General features: G+C 39.9%; 1 protein-coding gene across 8 annotated transcripts in view; it reads right to left on the reverse strand.

Moving 5' to 3' along the window:
- Positions 1-20,850, reverse strand: part of ADAMTSL3 (ADAMTS like 3) — a 199,159-nt gene that overhangs the window by 40,470 nt on the left and 137,839 nt on the right. For all 8 annotated transcript variants that reach the window (XM_074600807.1, XM_074600805.1, XM_074600804.1 and 5 more), the window contains 6 exons: positions 19,496-19,634; positions 17,877-17,927; positions 13,500-13,704; positions 12,482-12,629; positions 10,957-11,041; positions 3,835-4,121 (listed from right to left, as the gene is read on the reverse strand). In XM_074600807.1, coding sequence (XP_074456908.1) covers positions 3,835-4,121; positions 10,957-11,041; positions 12,482-12,629; positions 13,500-13,704; positions 17,877-17,927; positions 19,496-19,634 — 915 coding nt within the window. The remainder of the gene's footprint in view (positions 1-3,834; positions 4,122-10,956; positions 11,042-12,481; positions 12,630-13,499; positions 13,705-17,876; positions 17,928-19,495; positions 19,635-20,850) is intronic.

Raw genomic sequence — 20,850 nt, forward strand, 5'->3', positions numbered from 1 at the left:
CAGCCATTTATTTCTATCAGATAGGCTCGGTTTGGTGACTGCTTAAAAATATGTACTGTCATCTGAAAATAACTCAGCAGAAATGCCAAGTCCTACATATGCTCGAGCCTCTCTGTAAATCTCTCGAAACTGGCAATGTTATTTATGCTCCTCCTGTAAAAGAGTAAACAGTTAGTGGCTGCAGTTAATGAAGCTCGTCGTAGGAATAACCAGTTGTCAAATTGCCTACAACACCATTGCAAACGCTCTCAACTTCATATGTCACTCTCGGAACGGTCATTGGTTTCCTTAAGAGTCCTAAAATTTGGCTAGAATCCATGGGTTTTCTAAGAATCTCAGGTTTCTTATAAATAAAATAGTAAACTTTTAGCTGCTATGGTCCAGACAAAAGCCTGAAAACACAACTTGACCGCACCATAATGCTTCCAAAGCCACAGACTATAAAGGAAACAACAGGACGTGCACATGTATTTATTGTTTAATCTCATTATTTTTAAGCCAATGCAAGGACTTGGGGGGCCTGAATCATAATTTTTGAAGCATTTGGAATACAAATAATAATAGTTAGACTGAAATGCCAAAATTTGCCTCTTGCAATGAAAGGTGTTTTTAAACAGGGACCCAGAAAATGTTCAGTTATTTTTAAAAATGGAGAACACCCCTTTAAAATATTATGGAGTAATTAAATGATTGACAACACTAAAGAAACACTATAGATTACAAGAAAAACATTTCTTCTCCTAAGGCAGACTCTTTTTTCTGATAACAACTATTACTTCTCACTGACGATATTATGAAAATTAAACTTATACTTATGTTGGGGGCTCTCACATCAGGACCAAAGTTTTTCAGATTGAAAAAAAAAAAAAAAAAAAAAAAAACCCAAAATATTCTGTGAAAATGCGGGCAAATCCTGAGCTCCCCAAGCGCAGAGTTGGCTTATTTTCAGTTTGGGATTTCTTCAGTCACTGAGAACAAAATAGATCTTCAGATTTCAGGATGGTTACAGAGTTTCCTATGGATGTTAAAGGTGACGTCTGCCTCAATTAGCCTGGACAACTTTTATTTGCACTCATGGAAAGATTGATGAAACCAGTATTAATTATGCTAGCAGGCATAACACATCATAGCAGGCCTCAAACGCAGTAAGTTTTATGGCACTCAATACGCTGCGTGACAAGCCACACAGATATGGTGCAGAAAGCACACAAAATGACCAAAGGCTCGTGTTACTAATGCTCTAGAACCTGTTAAATCTGGAAAGTAAAGATAATGTTTGATAATACCTTGCAGATCGCTCTATCTCTGTAATTCTAATACCTCAAAACCAACGTTTCCATCTGCATTTTTACGTCTGTTTTGGAGAGGGACCAGCGGGGAGTTTGAATTCAAAGCCTAGGCTGTATGAGGATTTAAAAAAAGGTGCAAGGGACAAGCACTGAAACAGAGATTCAGTCCTCGCTCAAGCAGTGGCTATAAAGCTCCCAGCCGACTTAGACCCTGCAGACTTTTCCCCTCGTTCAGAGAGAGACAAGCACTAAGAAATGGGGGTAGGGAGTTCTGAGGATACAGAAATCCACAGGAATTTATTTTAATAGCCACTGCTAGATACATACATACTAGAGAAAAAGTACCTAATATAATTTACATTACGCTGGGATATTCCGAACTCAGACAACATTTATTTCTTCTAATGAAAGAGTTCATCTAATTGAAATGAGATTTGAACATAAAACTTAGCAGAAACGGATCAGCTCCTTTGAACTACACAATGGAAAAATAGTAGACAGTGAGATCATTAGTTAGTACACTGCAATAAGCTGGAAACAGAAGAGATGTCTGGTTCCCTTAAAACTATTTATCGGCAGGTAATTTTTGGTCTGTTTGAAAGCCTTTGCCAAGGCAGCAAGAAGACCAGAACTGATAGAAGGAAAAAAATCCCTGCTACCTAACTAGCATAACAGTGCAGGGACTTCTGAAGCTGTTCATTGATAAAATATCCTGACAACTTCCCACATTTCCCAGGAGCATCACATAAGAAAAATGTCTAGACATAGCACCAGTGATACCACAGAAGTCTCAAGAACACAACCAGATATTTTCTTTCATACTTCTTCAAATGGATCATTTCTATTGTGCATCAAACAAATAGCTAGGTTACTACGAACACCTGTCGGTCAATTCTGGGTCAAGCAACCTCACAAAGTCATGAAAGCACCAGAAGTCAGCAACAGAACTCACACTCAGCTGAACGTGGGACTCTGCTTATCAGTCATTTTGAAGTTCCTTCATGCCGGCAAATGAAACTGCAGTCTTCGGTACAGGCTCCTTAAATTACTGTCAGCTTGCACTCCAAGTGCAAGTTTCCATGTAAACATTTTTGCATGGACAAACTCACATGTGAAGACACAGGCGATACAAACATACATGTGTGCAATAGCAGGCAAAGCCTAGAGATTATTTCAGCCTAGACGTCTGCTGATGTCATCAAAATTCAAAAACTTTGGAGTTTTAGAACACCTCTGACAAAGATATTGGTTAAAAAGCAGCAGCACAGTGGATTTAAGATGGAATGACCGTATATTAGAAAAATCACCTGAGACAGGAAAAAAAGAACTGCACATTTAGTAGTAAAGAAAGCCTTATTTCTGCTGGAGAGTAAAATGTCCTTATTTCTAAAAACAATTCCCTCATTAAAAGGAAGAAACAGGGACACTCAGTCACAGTAGTTGTCACTACCGTGTCATTTCTGTACATACATGCCTGGACTATAACCTCTCCTACCTTGCCAGTCAAAACACCCACTGAAGGGAGCGGAGGGAATGGGATGCATCAGCTTTTGTGCCACTGTTCCTATGGATCAAGGCCATCAGTAAACAGCAGTAGTAAGTGATGTAAGTGATAAAGGAGGCACTTATCAGTCACTTACCATCCGCATTCTAAGGCATCCCTCCCAACTTCTGTCTTCAGGGTTTGAACTGGTGAATAGTACAAAGGAGGCTGCTTTCTGCGAGCTCTGGACAGGCTCTCTGCTCCCAATTGGTTCTGTTCTCCCCTTTTCTACATTTTTAATTTCTTCTATGGGTACAACTGTCTTCACTTCCCACTGATGTCATCAGTCCTGTCGCATATAGGTGTGTTCACAATTCCACTGCCTCCACTTAACACTTCGTAACTCACTTGTGTTCAGTCCCAAAGTACAGCGTGTAGCAGCAACACCAGCAACCTTGTCTAGTAACATGTACTTAGGGTGACAGAGAGATTCGATTACATCCAAAAAGGAATGTGCCTAACTACTTGCAGACAGATGTATGGCACAGAGTTCCTATAGAGTGATATACCATACCAAGACCTAAACAAACTCCTGTTTGATCTCCACGGAGGTCAGACTGAAAGCAAGTCTCCCTAATTACAACTTTGTATCCCTACTGGACTGCAGAAAATGGCAGCATTTTGGAAGATAAGGAAGAACTAACATGGGAATTTTTCCTCCGAAACTATACCCTTTCAGTTCCGAGGAAAAGAAAGGTCATCTAAACACGCTGGTACCACCAACTGCCTGGCAGCTGGGACTCCCGCAGCACCAAGACTAAACGCAAGTTGCTGTATCAACAACTTCTCGCACCTTACTTTAACGAAATAAAGTCGATGTTTGGACACAGGATATAAAGTAGTTTGAAATACTGTATGGATAACCTAGAAATAAGTTAAAACTTGAAGCTGCATGTTTTCCAACAGAAACTAATTTGGGGTAACATTAACAGAAGACCCAACAATGTCAAACAATGCCAAATTCTTACAACTCAGGAAAAATAAATAACTAATCAAAGCTACCTCCAAGACACGTGGCTGAACAAGGAGTAAACCCAATGTATTCCCAGTCATAAATCACACTGCCATCTTCAGCGTGTGAAAATTCTGGTGTGTAGGGGACAGGCTCACTGTCACAGGAAGCCTGGTGACAGACTCGTTCTGTTGGTGGCTTCACGTCTTCGCATTCCTCCTCAGGCAGTTCAACCTCTGTCTGAGTAAACGAGAGAAGAATTCGGCACTTCACATCTCGCACTTGTATGCCACTGCCACACGTGGCACTGCATGGAGACCAGGGTTCAGGAATAAACCTGCAAATAATCACAGCGCAGTAGAAACACCGTCATTTTATTTCATATAATTGTGTCTGTGTGTGCACAGTTAAAACATACCTAAAACACAGAAATGTGTGTTTATACACAAAGCAGACAATACATAATACTATTGGATGCTTAAACAGAATGCATATTCATGTGTGTTAAGTCATTTGCCTCCCATCCCAGATCATTTCTCAAGATTCACAGAAGAAAGTACGTAGGAAAAGAGGAGAAAGAATCATGAAGAACAGGGAAAGATGCATCCTTTTTGTGGGGAAAAAGAACATCACCTAAACCTTTTCTCAGACTTCTTCAGTGGAATAAAAAGGAGAAACTCCACGAAGACATATCTATACAACGTAAAATAGCTCCCCAGTTACACTTTTAGGCATACGCCAAAAGTATATTTGCAGTCTGCTTGAATCTGAGAAAGGCCATCACCTTATGTCATGCTAATAATCAGCAAGCAGACAGAAGAAAAGTGCTTTTCAAATCTAGCTGTCTCCAATGCACACCACCACAGGCTGCTGTTCAGTTTTAATCTTGTAAGAAGCCTCTCATCTTCAGCAAAGAGGTCTAACTGGCTCAGTCTATAATCCATCATTTTTATTAGAAAGCATTTATGCTTCTTATGAACTATAGTAAAATCTTATTTTACAGATCATGAATTTACTGAAGAAAAGGAGGTTTTAGTCTATAATGTTCTCTGAGTTCGAGGGTCACATTAATACCTGATAGTCATTTTCAAAATGGCACTAGAGCCAAGGGGCTGAATTTCATTAATAAAATCATCCTGAATGGCTCTGGGGTACAATTCATAACAAATCAAATAGAGAGTTTCATAGGACATTTTTTCCAAAGTTGCTCTTTATCATATGTCCAAATACAGCTGATGATCAGAACACAAATGGGAGATATAGCCAGATGTATCTGACCAATGCTAAAAATGGAGTTGGAAGGAAAAATCCGAATTAGAATTCAAAGATTTTCTCCTTATCTTTAAGAATTATCTTTCTCTTTACTGCAGGAAAGCTGCCCTTACAAATACAAGAACAGTTGTGTAAGACAAAAATCAGTATTTACGCTCTGCATACACAGTAAGAGTAGAAAAATGTCAACACAGTGTGGTTGATTCTGTGGACAGTTTATCATCTTGAGCCAATAACTTCTTGCCAGTATATACAGAGGAAGAATCAAATAGGAGGAAGGAGAACAGATGAGCGGGTACTCTAACTCAGTCCTTGGGGCAGTCACTCAAACGGTGCTTGGGATACACCCCAAGACAGACTGTCTCCTGTGGAAAAGACTATTCCCATTTTCGATGAAGGTTACAAGGTAAATGGTTATTGTTTAAGGAGATGTTGATGAAATACCTTTACAACTCTGCTACGAAGATAAATCTACTATGAAGACGTCAAAACCTGTCACTTTAAAGCTTCCTTGAACAAAGCCTCAAAATTTTAGTTTGAGCTCACTGGTCCTTGACAGACTTCAGTAAAGGGCACAGTGTCCCCAGGTTCTACTGAAACCAAGGAAAACTGCAAGCGCTCACCACTTCACAAGTCTGACTACCTTTGAAGTAGATGACCAGACTGATTTTTATTGGAAGAGGGTTATCAAAATGGTGGATGGTTGTGTCCTACAGTGATAAAAATCTGAGTAAATTCCATACTGGTGCAACCCAACCGCCATCGACTCCAATGGCACAGCTGGCAGGGGTCAATGTCCAGATGCTTTTGATAACAAATTCCAACTGAACGTCTGTGAGGAAAGCTGCAAAGGAAGGCTTTCTCTTACCCCAGCAGATAAAATCAGCTTAACCCTGAAACATCAGATCTCACAGTGTTTTCAAAGACAGCCACGCAAACTCCGCAGGGTAGCCATGCCAAAATCACCCTCATCCAGCAAAACGCTTAAGCATGCGCCTAACTTTAGGCATATTAGCAATCCTTTGAAGTCAATAGGACTACAATGTGTTCAGAGTTAAACTTGTGTTTAAGTGCTTTATTGGACCAAGGCCGTTGTGCATAGGCTTAACAAAATTATGACTTCCCTCTCCTTCTATGTAAAAAAAAAGTATAAGTCCACTTGTAGTTATGTACCTAATTGGAAAAATAAAATTGATGGACATTTATAGTTGAAAAGAGTTGGTTGGTGTTCTGACCACACCTCACAGTTTACAGCCTGAAAGCAAATAACTTTTTTTGGGTAAAAGTACGGCAGCAGCATACCAGAGATTAGTGTTAGTTTTGTATACTGTTAGTTGAGTGCATTAAAACATTCCAAAAATAATGTATGATGCATTCTTTTGAAATCCTGTATAAATGAAAGGAAATTTTGAACCACAGCAATCCTTTCATTCAGCAACCAATTGATTTATAAAGAAACTTAGAAAATTCTAAGCATTTTTTCTTTGACTTATAGCAAGCCTATATTGTAATTGAGGTTTTCCTGTTGAATATTGGTGTCTGGTATTTTTCAGTGAAGTGCAAGATTAAAAAAAAAAGGCAACTCAAAATACTTTTTATTCTGCCTTGGCATTTGCTAAACTAGTCACATGACTGTTTAGTCTATTAACATCCTAAATTACAGAACTTTTCAAAGGATGACCACGTTAGAGTCACACTTTAAGTACCTACAACAGAAGCCACTGGAGACTGCTAATACAAAATTAGAGCAAGGAACCAGCTGGAGAGCGACAGAGCTGCGGAGGCTGGCATTCTATCTGAATTTTGAATTTTTATTTTTTAAATTTTAAATTTCTTAATTTTTATTTTTAACATATGCACAATCAAAGCCTGTGACAGATCATTAAAGCAAACTGCGTGGACCTCTGAAGTGTTATATTTTTTCACTCGGTGGCATTCACAGCTCAGAGGTGGCAATGCTTTGGACAAAATACTTCACTCTGCCTTTGATGGGCATACACTCAGAGTCATCTCAGGTCAGGATTAAGAAGCATCAAAGCCTTGCAGATCATCAGGAATTTATAATGGAGCGGATAGGATGGTGGTAACTCTGAAAATTTTCTGAGATCTTTAACTATGTTTGTAGATGAGACTTATGTTTAAAAAAAAAAGGAAAAGAATGTAAAAATGCAAATCCAAGCAGGCACAACTTTTCACAATCAGCCTTTCAATACAGTCATTCTTCCCAGTGCAATGTAGAAATCAAATGCGCCTATACTCATCTGCACAGGTATAAATGATGTACGCGCTGCAGAGGCAGTGGAGAGTATCCACGCTGCAGTGTTATCAGTCTAACGCTAATGGAAATGTGCATTTACTTGGCACACGCTGAAAAAGCCAGCGTAGGACGACCTGGAAAATGAAGCGGTGACCTAAACTTCTGATGATAAAACTGGAAGGAACAGCCCAACCCAGCAAAATCAAATCTGTACTGAAAACTTAACTTCGTGCAGGCTTCTGCAGCTTTATAAAGACTTGGAAAACATGGTGTCTCAGTGTTATTTTTTTTATTTTCCTCATGCCTGCAGTTCTTGCTTTCAGTTAAGACAGGAAATGCCTAAATCCTGAAAAAAAAAAAAAAAAAAGAAAAAGAAAAAAAAAGGCTGCTCTTGTGATATTTCCAGTCCAACCCCACCGCGCCAAGGGGCCTGGATAAAAGTTTGCAGAAGCATCTAAAATGTTGGCTGCTGACTGGGGCAGAACTTCCACGATGCTGGCACCCTACCCCTGCCTGACCACCACCCTTGCCTGCTCTAAGCAGAGCTGCACTGCCAGGCTTTATCGACCTCGAGTGTAAAGCATTGGACAAAATCACCAGCCCACTTTCAGAGAAGCAGCTGTGAAAGAAGTGTAATTGTCCACCACCGAAGTCAGGATGGCGACATTTCTGTGAAAATGACTCAAACGCAAAGAGCAGCGACCTTTATGAGAGACACCGCATTTCACATTTGGCGAGTGCAACTCCACAATCCTAGTGATTACTTTTTAGCTCAGGTTGCTGAAAAAACATATCAGCCTTTGAAAGCATTTTAGTTTTGTCTTAAGCCATGACAGGGGAAGGCAGTTGAGGTGTCTATTTCTTTAACGTACTATTATTAATAAAAAGGATGCAAAAACCTTGCTGGAGCTTCTCTGCGAATCCCACCGTAACTAAGAAGGCTCAAGGGAAGAACGTTTAAAATAATGATTGGTATCAACTGTCATCACATTCCACAACTGAAAACTAAAAAGGTCAGACCTACATTTTTCTTGGCCTCACTTTAAGGGCAGTCATTTTTTATTTTGCTAATAATAAAAAAAGCAGCTTTTGAACGTTCCCCCTCTATGTAAACGGAGGACACCAGCCGTGGTAGACCACAGCGGCAGAAGTATTTATCTTCCACAAGCTACTTTTGGCATATCCATCATTTGTGGGTTCTAAAACGCAGCTGCATTTATTCTCTTATTCATTATCAACTAAAATATCACACGAAAGCATAGAAAGACAGTTGTAATAAAAGGATGGACTAGAAGTTGAGACTTCATATTGTGGTTTAAGTTTGGATGACAAGAGAATAACTAAAATTAAAAGTGATGGCGTTTTACCAAGGAAATCATAAGCCTCCTGCTAGGCAGAGGTAGGCTATGAGTTATCACTCTGCCACGGGTAAACTACAGAAAACAAAGTTAAACAGATCCAAACCAGAAGGAAATCTTGTTATAATTTACTCTGGGAGAAGTAACAACATATTGCTAGGGTTTCTTTGTAAATCCTAAACCCTGACCCAAAGATCTCATTCCAGCTAAAAGACAGGAGCAGTTAGGGCATGAGATTTGAAGCATCTAGTGAGAAATCGCTCTGTTTGCAAACCACTGTCCACATGACTAACAGGCAATCTGCTAAAAGGGATGGAGGCAGGGATCAGTTATTTCTCATATCTCCTTACCTGCCAGCTTCCTAAGAAGAATAAAGTAAGAGCAGGAGGCAGCAGAAGACATGCAAAAAGAAACTAACAGGGAATGTGGCTGCAGCATTGCAGCTGGGTCCCAGGAGAGCCCGGAGTACCCAGACCAGCACCTCTGCAACTGCTCCAGAAAGGGAAGGATGGCGGAGAGGAGGCAGCAGCAAGAAGTGTCTGGAGAAAGCTTTTAGACGTAGGTGAAGATGCTTCTGGAAAACGTGAAGGAAAGTCTCAGGAAAGGATTAGGATCATGAATGAAAGGTGAAGAAAGTCTAGGTGTCCAGAGTAAGTGAAGAAGGAAAAAAAACAAACCCGGGAAACTGCAAAACTCCCAGCTGTGACAGGACACGCACTGAGAACTCAAACCCATGGCTGCACTCACACTGTGAGGCTGCAGCGGAATACATTGGTCATGTCTAGGAAGGCATGAATAACTGCTTTCTTTGTAAGGACAAGGTACAAGGGAAGCCATTACAAAGTTTCTGGCTCAGCTCTATTATATTCTAACTATGCTCTGAACCAGCATGCTGTGCTCCTGCCAGTCCTCCCTGCTTGTTCTGTCAGACTGCTGCTGAAGAATCCTAAAAACCTAAAGACTACGTTAGCTCAGGGTCGCCACAGCATGATTTTGTAATGCTAGAGATCGTTTTCTTTACAGCTTCACACTGAATCCTCTTTAGAGGTGGCCTCATATACCTTCATTCTGATACGCTGGAATTCAACAGGCACGTTTGATTGCATCACCCCCTTCGACAATCACACTTTATTTTTATAACTTTGCTACTACTCTGCCTGAATACAGGGCCACCAATTTGAGAGTGAAATAACTGTTCACAGTAGGTTGACACTTGACTTGAGAGGCTAGAGCAGTGAAAAGCTTAAAGTGGAGTCACCATAACTATGCAAACACCTGTTTGGCAAGGGGTTTCTTCTGTGAGTCAGTGCAGGTGTAAAGATTTTATTGCTCATGATCACACCTGTTGGTGCCTGTGTGCCAAAAATCGGGAATAGCGAGACGGAGAAAGAAAAATAAGAAGTTATGGGGCACGCTCTGTTCTCATGGCAATATAAATCCAAAGTGACTTCAGTAAGCTCATCTAAATTATTTTAAACTAACATTACTACAAATGAGTGCAGAGTTTGGCTAAGCATGACACGATACTGTTCAAAATCTCTCATGGAAACCTTACAGAAAGTTACTACTTTCTAGAAAGTTATATACTATATATTGAATATATTAGATACATATATGCCTGAAACGTACACAGGGGATACATGCAATTGTGTAGATGCCCTAACGTACAAGGGACAGGAACAAGTGCAGCTGGATTTAAGTTATGCTTCCATCCCCAGGACTTAAAATGTCACGAGGCTTACCCTCATCAGCTCTTAAGGAGACTCACAAAATCCAGATGTTATTTCACACACATACATGTGTAAAATATCACAACTTATCCCCATAGATTCAGCTAAGCTCAGAGATCAGCAGGTTTTTCTCACTTGCTTTAAACATTGGTCTCGCCCCCCAAGGAAATCCTGGCAACCCTACAAAATACCTCTTAATTTTTAATACAACCACTACATTCTTGAGGTAACAGCAATGACTGGGATAAAACTGAATTTCATTTACATCTGCTGAAATGCTTCCGCGTGCATTAAGTGGGGCTTGATTAGGGTAAATTAAGATCTCTTTGCATTGCTTGAATGATATAGGGACACTATAATAGAGTGGCTCTGTGTCATCCAGAACAGGAGCTCCAGAAGCAAAGCTATTGAGATGTAAAATTAGGAACAGCTCACAACACAACTCATCTCCCAAGGAGGCCAACTGTCAAAGCAAACTGCGTAGCAGCAGTCATTCTACATGATTTGCAAAATATGCCGGAAATGTTTCTTCACTGTAACAGACAATGTACTTACGTTGGCTCCTCCGAGACTGTTCTGGTCTCTTCCATTTCATGTGCCTGTTTAAACCACGGCAATTTTGCTTCCACCGGGTTTTTTTCTGGTAGAGAAAAAAAAAACCCCAACATTCAGTAACTCCTCCAAAATCAAAGCAATACGTAGATGTTAGCATTATTCACCTCAGCACTTCACACCTTACATTGTCTACTGATTTAATGCTTTTGAATAAAGATATACCGGATAATAAAACATAATTTACTAGAAAACTTCTCCACGGTGTTTGAGCCCCATTCTGACACCCTTTTTACTGAAAGAATACCAGTAATCCAATTTCCATTCCTGTTTAATCTTTTACTTCCTTCCCACATCTTCCCCAAATGCAGGCAGTTTCTAGTAGATTGTAGCTTATATCTTAGTAATGGATTATCATCATAACTTAAATTTATAGCTGAAAAGGAAGCTAGAGCATAGCAAACGTACATCGCTCTCCAGATGTACTGGCTTCATTAGAAAATTTTCAGATAAATTGGTTTGGGTTTTTTATTTTTTTTTCCCGAGTTAGCTAGCCTTCCCCAAATTAGAAATTAATTTAAAAAACAGCACTAGCTTCTTTTATCTGTCTACACATCCTGCACTTCTGTGATGCTTTTTCTCAGAGCACTGTAAGCCAATTGAGGATCCGTGCCTCCAAACTGAAGTAAAACCCCACAAGAAGGTTCTTAAAATTTCAGTTCTAGTTTCTACCTCATGGTTTAACCCTGAATAGTTTTCTGCTTGAGGAATTCTCTGGAGTCTGAAAACATCCTGAAGAGAAACATAAAGTTGTCTACACAGAGAGCTTTCTCTTTGTCTATGTAAATCTTTATGGTGAGTTGTGAAGGTCTGAAATACAGCCTTTCAAATGAAAACTGAAAGAATGAGAGTAGTACCTACGAAAATTTTCTGGGCCCAGAGGGACAGAAGTGAGCAAGGGACAAGATATACTAGTTTTCCCTCTGATCTTGGCTTTTTCTTTTCACCTGCTGTTTGAAACCTTACCAGCTCTTTTAAAGAATATTTGTCAATTTACACGATTGTTACGGACCTTTTAAATATGCAGAAACGGAGAAGAGAGGAGGAAACCAGTTTGATTATAACATAATGAACTGATGAGGCCCACTGAGAATGCTGACACATTTAATGAGATGCAAATGAAAAAGGTCCCAGGTGATACACATGGAGTATCGTTCCCATTTCAACTATTATTGAACAACTCCTCCTCCCCGTGTTGAACTCATTAATTCTGGTTTTCCCAATTTGACCAGGCTGCATAGATTTAGTTAGCATGTTCACCTCATGACAGTCTGGCCACATTATCAGTAAAAAATACCAGCAGGGCACTTTTCCTAGCACCAATAATTAAAACGCTTGTTTCTGCCAAGGCTGAAATAAGTCCTAGTAAATTCCAGCTTCTGGCATTTCTGAAAAAGGTTACCAGGGGCTTTTAATTCTCTTAACAAAAATGTAAAACAATAACAGACCCAGACAAAATTCCAGTTACCTTTTGGCTTGTAACATGGTATTGGCACGATGCACTCCTCTTTTATGTGTAGTTTAAGTTGTGGATTACAGCCCCCGACGTGCTGCCCGCGGTGGTCGATACACAGCACTACCCGGTAACGCAAGCCTCGGCCACAGGTCACTGTGCACTGCAGGAGACAATGCAACCGTCTCACGCTGTGTCTTTTTTATTATACTTTATACCACTAAAAAGCAAGTTAGAAGTATTGATGATGTGTTCACTAAAGTTTTTCCACAATCAATCGGGTATCAGAGACCTATGAATCCGTCCCTGCATTGCTAGGTGAATAAAGAAAAGGTTGATGCTGGAAAAAATGTCTAAGTTTGGGAACGCAAGTGATTTCTCGGGGTTCTGTAAAGCTTATCTGATTGGCAACAGTCTGAAGCAGAGGTGGCTACGTACTGAGAATACGGTCTCTCATAGTGGTCATTTTCAGTTAAAGCTGGGTCAGACGTGCCGCAAGAACAGTTTCTTCACTATATGTCAGTGATGTCATTTGGATGAACTAAGGAATTATAGAAGTGTTGAGCTATCTGACTGTATCAGATAACTACAGCCAAGATAAGTTGGCTTTATGTTCTCGTTACTAGAATGAAAGGTAAGAATGCTGGAAAATCACCCTTACAGACACGTCAGCCCCTAGGCAGACATGCCTTTAGCTATTACATGCAGTGAAATATTACATTTATCAAGAACTGAGAGACAAACGACCTGATTGCAAAGGGGCCTGACCTCTGGCTCTAATTTCTCCTCCGTGTAAAGCAGGAATTCAACAGGCATAAATAATTCTACATGCATTTTTCTCCACACAGACATGCTAGCATTTTGATTATCAAGCCAAATTACCTAGCGCAACGTTCTTCTAGTAAGTACTATGAATTATGCTTGCAGGGCTATGTTTTTCTAATAGCCCTGCGCTCTCAAATAGATGGTACCACAAGACTGGATCCTCTCCTTAGAAAACAAGAATAAAGGTCCAAATTACTTTTCAACTTACTTGTGACCATTCCATCGCCACCCATTTAGGACAATCAAACAGGTTGCAGGTTTGAATGACTTTGGGTTTAGGGGCATACATGCATTTCCATTCTTCCACTTGCAGTATCTCTCCATGAATGGTCTCCTCTACACACACAAAACTTCTCCTCTGAATACCACCTCCACAGGAAACTGAACACGCAGTCCAAGGGTTATGTTCCCACCTGGAAAAAGAACTCGCATATATTAAAAATGAGGCTATTTTGAATTCCACTAACTTCTATTAGAAGTGCAAAATACTGAATCCAATCTCAGTGTCATTAAAACCCAGATATGGTTTGGTTGCTGGATTCTTACCACGCATTGAATATAAATACATTGAACTACAGAGCTACCTTGCATTATCCCAGGCTTAAATTCATGTGCAAAATCAAAAGAAAAATAGAAAGATAAATTTAAGTACGTTTCCCAGAATAACTGAAAATCTTATTCTCATACATGAGTTAAAGACCCTAAATATACTGAGCTCGGTAACTGGCATGATTTCACTTGCAAATAGCCTAAATCATCTAAATAGACTATTTTTCACAGTTAATTTACATGGTCACATATAGTCTTACTACCATTGTCAGAGACCAAGAAACATACGTACTTGGCATTATGTGAAGTCCAAAGACAAAGACAGATCTGTCTGTTCTGACCGAGGGTGTTATTACCCACAGTTCCTCACCACTGCCCACATCATGCAGACTACGCTTAAAATAAAATCTGTTCATGAAAGACTTTTTATGGGAACTCTAATACTTGCTTTGGGTAATCCCAGCCATTTCATTTCAAACTGTGTTCATCCATAAGGACTGTGAACAAATTAAATTGCGACAGGTACCATTTGGCTGATCATCACTGCCGTTCTGCAAGAGTTTTCCACCCTCATTAAAATGCCGTCGAATGAGTCTGTGTTCACACTTTCCAACTTGCTTCAAGCAAAAGGCAGCTGCTCATCTATTTCTGCTGCTTCGGCTAACCTAGCTGATTTCTCCTGAAGCGGGGAGATGCACAGATTAAGGAAAACTCACGCAGCCCTGTCAAGCAGCAGAGCCGCAGGGTAGTAGCCTCCAACACAGGGATGACAAACAACCTGCTGGGAGGGAATGTCTTCGAAATGGCCATTTATCCATGATCTTGGACCTAACTACAATAAATAAGGAAATTGCTGCGCCATCTGAGGTAGGAATTACAGGGAGGATTTCAGGTTTCAAGCTGTTTCATTTATCTCTTGGTCTTAGCATAAATGTACATTTGAGCAATCACTTCTCAACAAAAACTAACTTTAATAACGTGCTGCTCCTCCCCTCCCATGTTTAGAGAGAACAGGCTTCTTTCATTCGTCTACAGGTTCCACTAAGCCCCGCACAATTTTTCCTCACCCTTCACCTATCTCTTGCTTTCTTTCCACCCAAATCAAAGCTAAGCTTTCTTTTCCAACCCAAATCACAGCTAAGCCCCGGGAAATGATTGAGTTCTTCAGTACATCTTGTGGTCCATCAATGTCTTGTTAGTTTAAAAATTATTCCTATTACAACTGCGGGGACTCAGAAAGGTCACGAAAAAAATTACACCCATTACGAACAACGGACTCGTCAAGTACTACAATATCCCACCAAAATCAATTCATCAAGAGTAACTTAGCTATCATAAAGGAAGCCATAATCTCAGAGTAGGTGAAGTAAAAGCCTATAAATCAAAGGTAAATCTGAGTAATTACTACCCACTTTTTCTATGATACAGCAGGTAAACCAAGGACACTTCCTATTTTAAGCAATTCATTAAACTGCCTACAAAAACATATTAATCATGCTTAAGCTCAATAGAAGAATGAGGATGAAACATACAGCAATCCATGGAATGTTAACCATAGGATATATACACAAAGGAATTCAGAATAAAGCCATATGCCCAGATACTGATATCATATCAAAAGTGCAAAATACACTTGAAGAATGACAGTTACACTTTTTTTTTGACTCAAACGAACAGCCGGCATTAACTCATTTTCTTTAAAACATGTCAGGAACTAAAGAGCAATTAACTGTTCAATAAATTAGCAGCTCACAGATTTATATCTATAAGGCTCACTGTGCTATATGTAATACTAGCCTCACAAGTGTTTATAGCATAAAGTTTTATAGTTGTTTTTCTTTATCTCATCAGTTTCGAACACACTCCAGATCCCATACTCCCCTAAGCATTTTCAAGATGGAGTGAGGTCCATGGCTACTGGGGAAAAGGGGGGTCTTGGGCAAGCAGTCAAGGAGATACTTTCCAGAACCCACAGCTGTCAAGGGATCCTCAACAGTCCAACAAGTCTGAAATAAATGGAGGCATTCCAAAAGCTTTAAAAGAAAATTTTCATCCTGGGAAATTTTTCTATTTATTTCAAAAGAATTCTCCATCTGTAAAAATATTTCAGCGGGGCATTTACAACTCTAGCCACAGGAGAACTCTTTCAAGATCTTGCGGTGCGCACCATGACTTTCCCACAACTTCCTCGTGTGAATGGGAAAGTAGTGGTAAATGCCACAGGACGGCAAAGCAGCCCTCCACATGGCCCTCGTGTTATGCTGGAGGTGTGAGGTACGACTGCTGGGCAAGGTGAAGGAGCCTGTGCGGCTTCGCTCAAGCACATCTACAGCGCTTAGGTTTCCTACCTGCTTTGCGAGAACAGGCTTGGGTTAGCATGTGAGAAACAGGTAAGAAAGGAAAAAGCAAAAAGGAAAGGTGGAAGAAGGCCCAGCAGGACTGGCGCAGACGAACGCGTTGCAGTTACCTGACAGGCGCCAGCACAGAGAAAATACATCCTGCTACACTGATACAAGACTTGCATCTGCACTGGACCAGATTCACCTCATGACGCAGGTACACAAACTGGCTGTTTCAGCTGCTCCTTCCTTTCAGAAATCCCAGCAAGAAAAGGTGCTTTTACACCTCCGTCGTGTTTCCTTATGCAGCCTCCCAGTGGAACACAGCCTGTTTCCTCTCCCTCCTTCCTGCCGGCACCAACTCCGAGCCCTGTTTGGCTCTCTGCTGTCTTACAGTTAGTCCAGAGCATCACCCAGGAAGACCACGATACTTTCTGACAGGACACACTGAGGTGCTGAAATGAGGTGGGCCTTTGCCTGTAGTTCTCAAGTGTTTGAAATAAGAGAACCTGCCCACAGCTTGATCACAGATATAATCTATCTCACCACAGTGTCATGCAAACATGCTGAGCACAGTAAAGCACAGAAAGGGGGATTAAATTTCTCTTCCAACTGGTCTCCAAGCCCTGAGCAGTTCAGAAGATGAAATACTCATGTAAATAAATTGTGCTGAGTTCCAGAGGAGATCTGAAATACAAAGGAATTGGCAGAAGAAATGGAAGGGGAGGGAACCAGAATGTAATTATGGAACTTTACAGGATAAAGCTGTAGAGGAAAAAAAATCTCAATCTATGTATGGCAGCCAAAGTACAGCACAGGACAGTGGATCCACAACAAGCGTAAATTGCTCCAGAAATAAACTATGACATTTATATCAGCTGTAATCAGTAGCTCCACTGAGCCATGCAAGTCTACGATTTCATTCTTATTACTTCATATCTTTACTTCTTTGGAAAAATACACATTATTCATTTCATGACATAATAAAGCAGAGGCTCAACTCAGATAAATATGCATCTAACTCCATCAACTATAATTCTTTACATTAACAGTAAATCTGGCTCGATGCTTTTTAGCCCTAACATCGAAACTTTCCAGAGAGGTTTTACATTCTTGAGATTGATGCAAGTTAAAAAAATAAACTAAAATCAAAGGCAACAAACTGTGCTCTGATAACTTAATTTTAGGCAATACAACTCAGTATCTTTAAAGCGACATGTCAGCCCTGATGTCAATAAATAGAGTGTAGGTCTAAAGAAGAGCAGAAGAACGAGACCTCTCAAGGGAAAAAGAATTTCTGGAGTCCTATAACATAGGGAGACATATTCTATAAAAGAATATATTCATCGCATACATCTTCAAAATAAAAACCTTTCAAGACAAGAATTCATACATGTGTTTTAAAGGAGATGCTATTCTCAGCACTACAGCAGGAGAAGGCTTAGGGGGACTTTATTCTAAAGTCTTCCACATTGATATTTTCAAGAAGAGCCCAAGAACCTCTTAGTGTTAAGCTAATCACCCAGAGCACACTGAAATAAGTCACACACTTCCAAAATCTGTACAGGATTGTTATAAACTTGCTCTCCTGTACAGCAAAAAGTCAGAAGATGTTCCATGATCTTAGTACTCAAATAGTATATTTGCAGTGAAAATCGTGCTAATGCCGACACATACGCTATCCTGAGTATACATACCGAGGAAGTGGCTGGAAGTGATCGTAGGGCATGATTTCTTTAAATCCATCACTGTCAACAAAACAAATATTGCATCATTATTTCTCATACCCGAGACTGCGCATCAAGTACATACTTTTTGTGACCGTGCTTAAAGCAGGCAATTCCCAACGTGACATGAGTGAATCTTACATTCATTACACATCACCCTCGTGGCAAACAATGGCTCCTACAATCTTACCTCTTCGGCATGGATAGAGATCTATTCGCCATACAGTTTCTTCACTTCATGCCATCAAAAAAAATAATGACATGAGCAAGCCTTCACCAGAGAAATTTATTATCAGTGATCCTTTAGGTCCGTGCTACTTTATTAGCAAGAAAATAGTTACATACTGCTGAGGAACATGAGTGGCAGTGAAATAAATGCGTCACAGGATTAATCTAATTGATTAGGAATGGTGCATGCTTAAGATCCTTTTAAAGCTGTTAACTTGAACTGCACAGCGTAGAGCAGGCATAAAGCCTTCCAATACTAAGAAATATTGTATTACGTCCAGTAGTACTTCTCTTTTTCTGTCTAAGCTAAATTTCCAAGGAAAAAGCTAATTACACCTTTTATTTTCCTAATTTTCCCACTCCAGCTTTGCAACATTTGGCACCCATAGCCGTCAAGCATTATTGAAGTCTTACCACTCCATACAGTGATCAACTCTCCAGGAAAAAACCTGAAAGCCTGCACATCTATAACTGTTAGAGGTCACTATCAACGATTATGTTCAACAGGAATGAAAGGAAATGGACAGTTTAGCTATAGGAAATGAAATCCATTGAGAGTGTTTCCTTTTCTTCTTGCATATAACTCTAGCTCGGCCAGCTGGCATGCTAATGTGAGGTTCTGGGACTTGATACTGTGATGTTATTTTAAGATCCTTTAGCACAGCCAGGAAACCTCACCAGACAATCCAAAAGTTAGTTTGAAATACTGTAGTGCAATTCAATACAATTTATGTATACTATATTATTTATAATTTGGCAATAATATTCTGTGGTATTTGTACCATGAGTATATTTACTTTGAATGATTTTTTTTTTTTAAAATTCTTCATGTAAAAAAAACCAAACAAACCCCACAAACTTTAATAATTGTCAACTCCACAGTACAAGTGAAAAAAGAAACTTCTACGGTAGGCAGATGAATAAACCAACTTAAACCATGTGCAAAACTTGTACGCTGGCTGGGGACTGGAGCTACTCTCTCCCTAATGAGGAACCCCAAATGGCAGCATCAGTAAATCCAAATGCAGGCAAACAATCTGTCCTCCTCACACAACCTCACAAAATCCTTGTACTGGCGCTGTACCGCCCAGTAAACACATAAAGTAGAATTAGCCCCTAAACAGACTAATTGATATTTAGAATATCTGTGTATAAAGCAGTGTCTCCTGTTCTACAACACTGAAGAAGTGCCACAAATCTATTGGCAGCGGCGCCAGACACCAGCCGTTAACACATGCAGTAACCAACCAAGATTAAGAGCCCTAAAGATAAAAAGAACTGAAATTAAGTAAATACGATTGCTTGTTCCTTAGTAATCGACTATACCACACTTAAATTTATCTGTCAGATGTCATACAAACCTAGAAGGGCAGGGATCCATGTTGCATTCTTTTAGCTTGGGCTTTGGTTTCTTATTTTCTGGATAGTAATGACAATAGTGGTCAGGAACAACACGCTTCAGACGAATATCCACGCATTCAGCTGAATTAAGCTGATAACCTAATCCAGAAGCAAAGTTAAATTTTGGTAATGGAGATAAATTAAAGCAGCTCTATTTCCCCCCCCAAGCAATGCGCTACCCGTTGAATTAATTTCCTAAGTTACTCCTCTTTGGTTTGCTTTTAAACAAGGAAACGTGAAGGACCAGATCTTCATTTAAGGCAATTCAGCATAACAATTATGTTAGCCTATCTTAACACTAGATGAGACTCTGCCACTTCATTCTAATAATATTCTAAGAGTAAAAGCACACATATTTTTATGTGTTGCAGGAGTACATGTACTGGAGCAGCTCACCTGTCACAGAGGCAACCCTACAAAGTCATACAGTTCTACTACATGTGCCACAATTTATAACTGCCCTCCCTCAAGGAGAAGTTACCATGTATGTTAGAGCACTACATTGCACAGCCATGCCTGCTAAAAAAACCCCAAACGCTTAAAAGAGAAAGATGGAGGAATTGAAGATGAGATCCAAAAACATTGTTAAGTTAAACTGTAGAAAACCAAGAAATAGTTTCAAGAACATTCCTAGTTGAAAAGCAAATAAAAAAAAACTTGAAGTAACTACTTGGCCAAGAAAAAAAAAAAAAAGAGAGAAATCTGTGTGGAGACTGGTTACAAGAAGGGATCAGAGTTTATAAACCACTAGGTTGCTTTTTTGGTTAAGAAAAAAAGACTCATTCAGAAGAGCTGACTTGGACTTAAACTCAGGAGAGGAGGAGGATGTTCTGGTATGTGCAAAGAAAAAAAAAAGTTTGAAACCACAAGAATTAAAATCCAAATAGAGTCAATAAACTAACAGCACAAGTCCCGGTGTCTACCGAAAATGCTAAGTATCATGTAGCAATGGCTTCACTTGTGTGTCTCTTGGCTGATTGAAAGCATCATCATGCTTGAGAGTGATAACCATAAAGAAGAATTAAGCAGTTCCAGTGCTCAAAGCCTCTATGTTCCAGTTCTTGTAAGCAGTGAAAAGACTCAGAAGATATGCCACTTGCAGAAAAGATAAACACAATTTATAAACATTCTTGCTCATCCAAGCTTGACTGTTCTTTCCGAGATGCCCGTCACACTCCCCCTTCCAACACATCGAGATCATAGAATTAAATGTAGAAGAAGCATCCAAGCGAGGAATAGTGGTGCACTGATTCCAAGTCTCTGTTGTGAGGAGTGGTTTCTTTTACTGCCAGCAAAAGATGCCAAACAGACAATC

The sequence above is a fragment of the Larus michahellis genome, chromosome 9 (assembly GCF_964199755.1).
Source record: "Larus michahellis chromosome 9, bLarMic1.1, whole genome shotgun sequence".
Classification (NCBI taxonomy): domain Eukaryota; kingdom Metazoa; phylum Chordata; class Aves; order Charadriiformes; family Laridae; genus Larus; species Larus michahellis.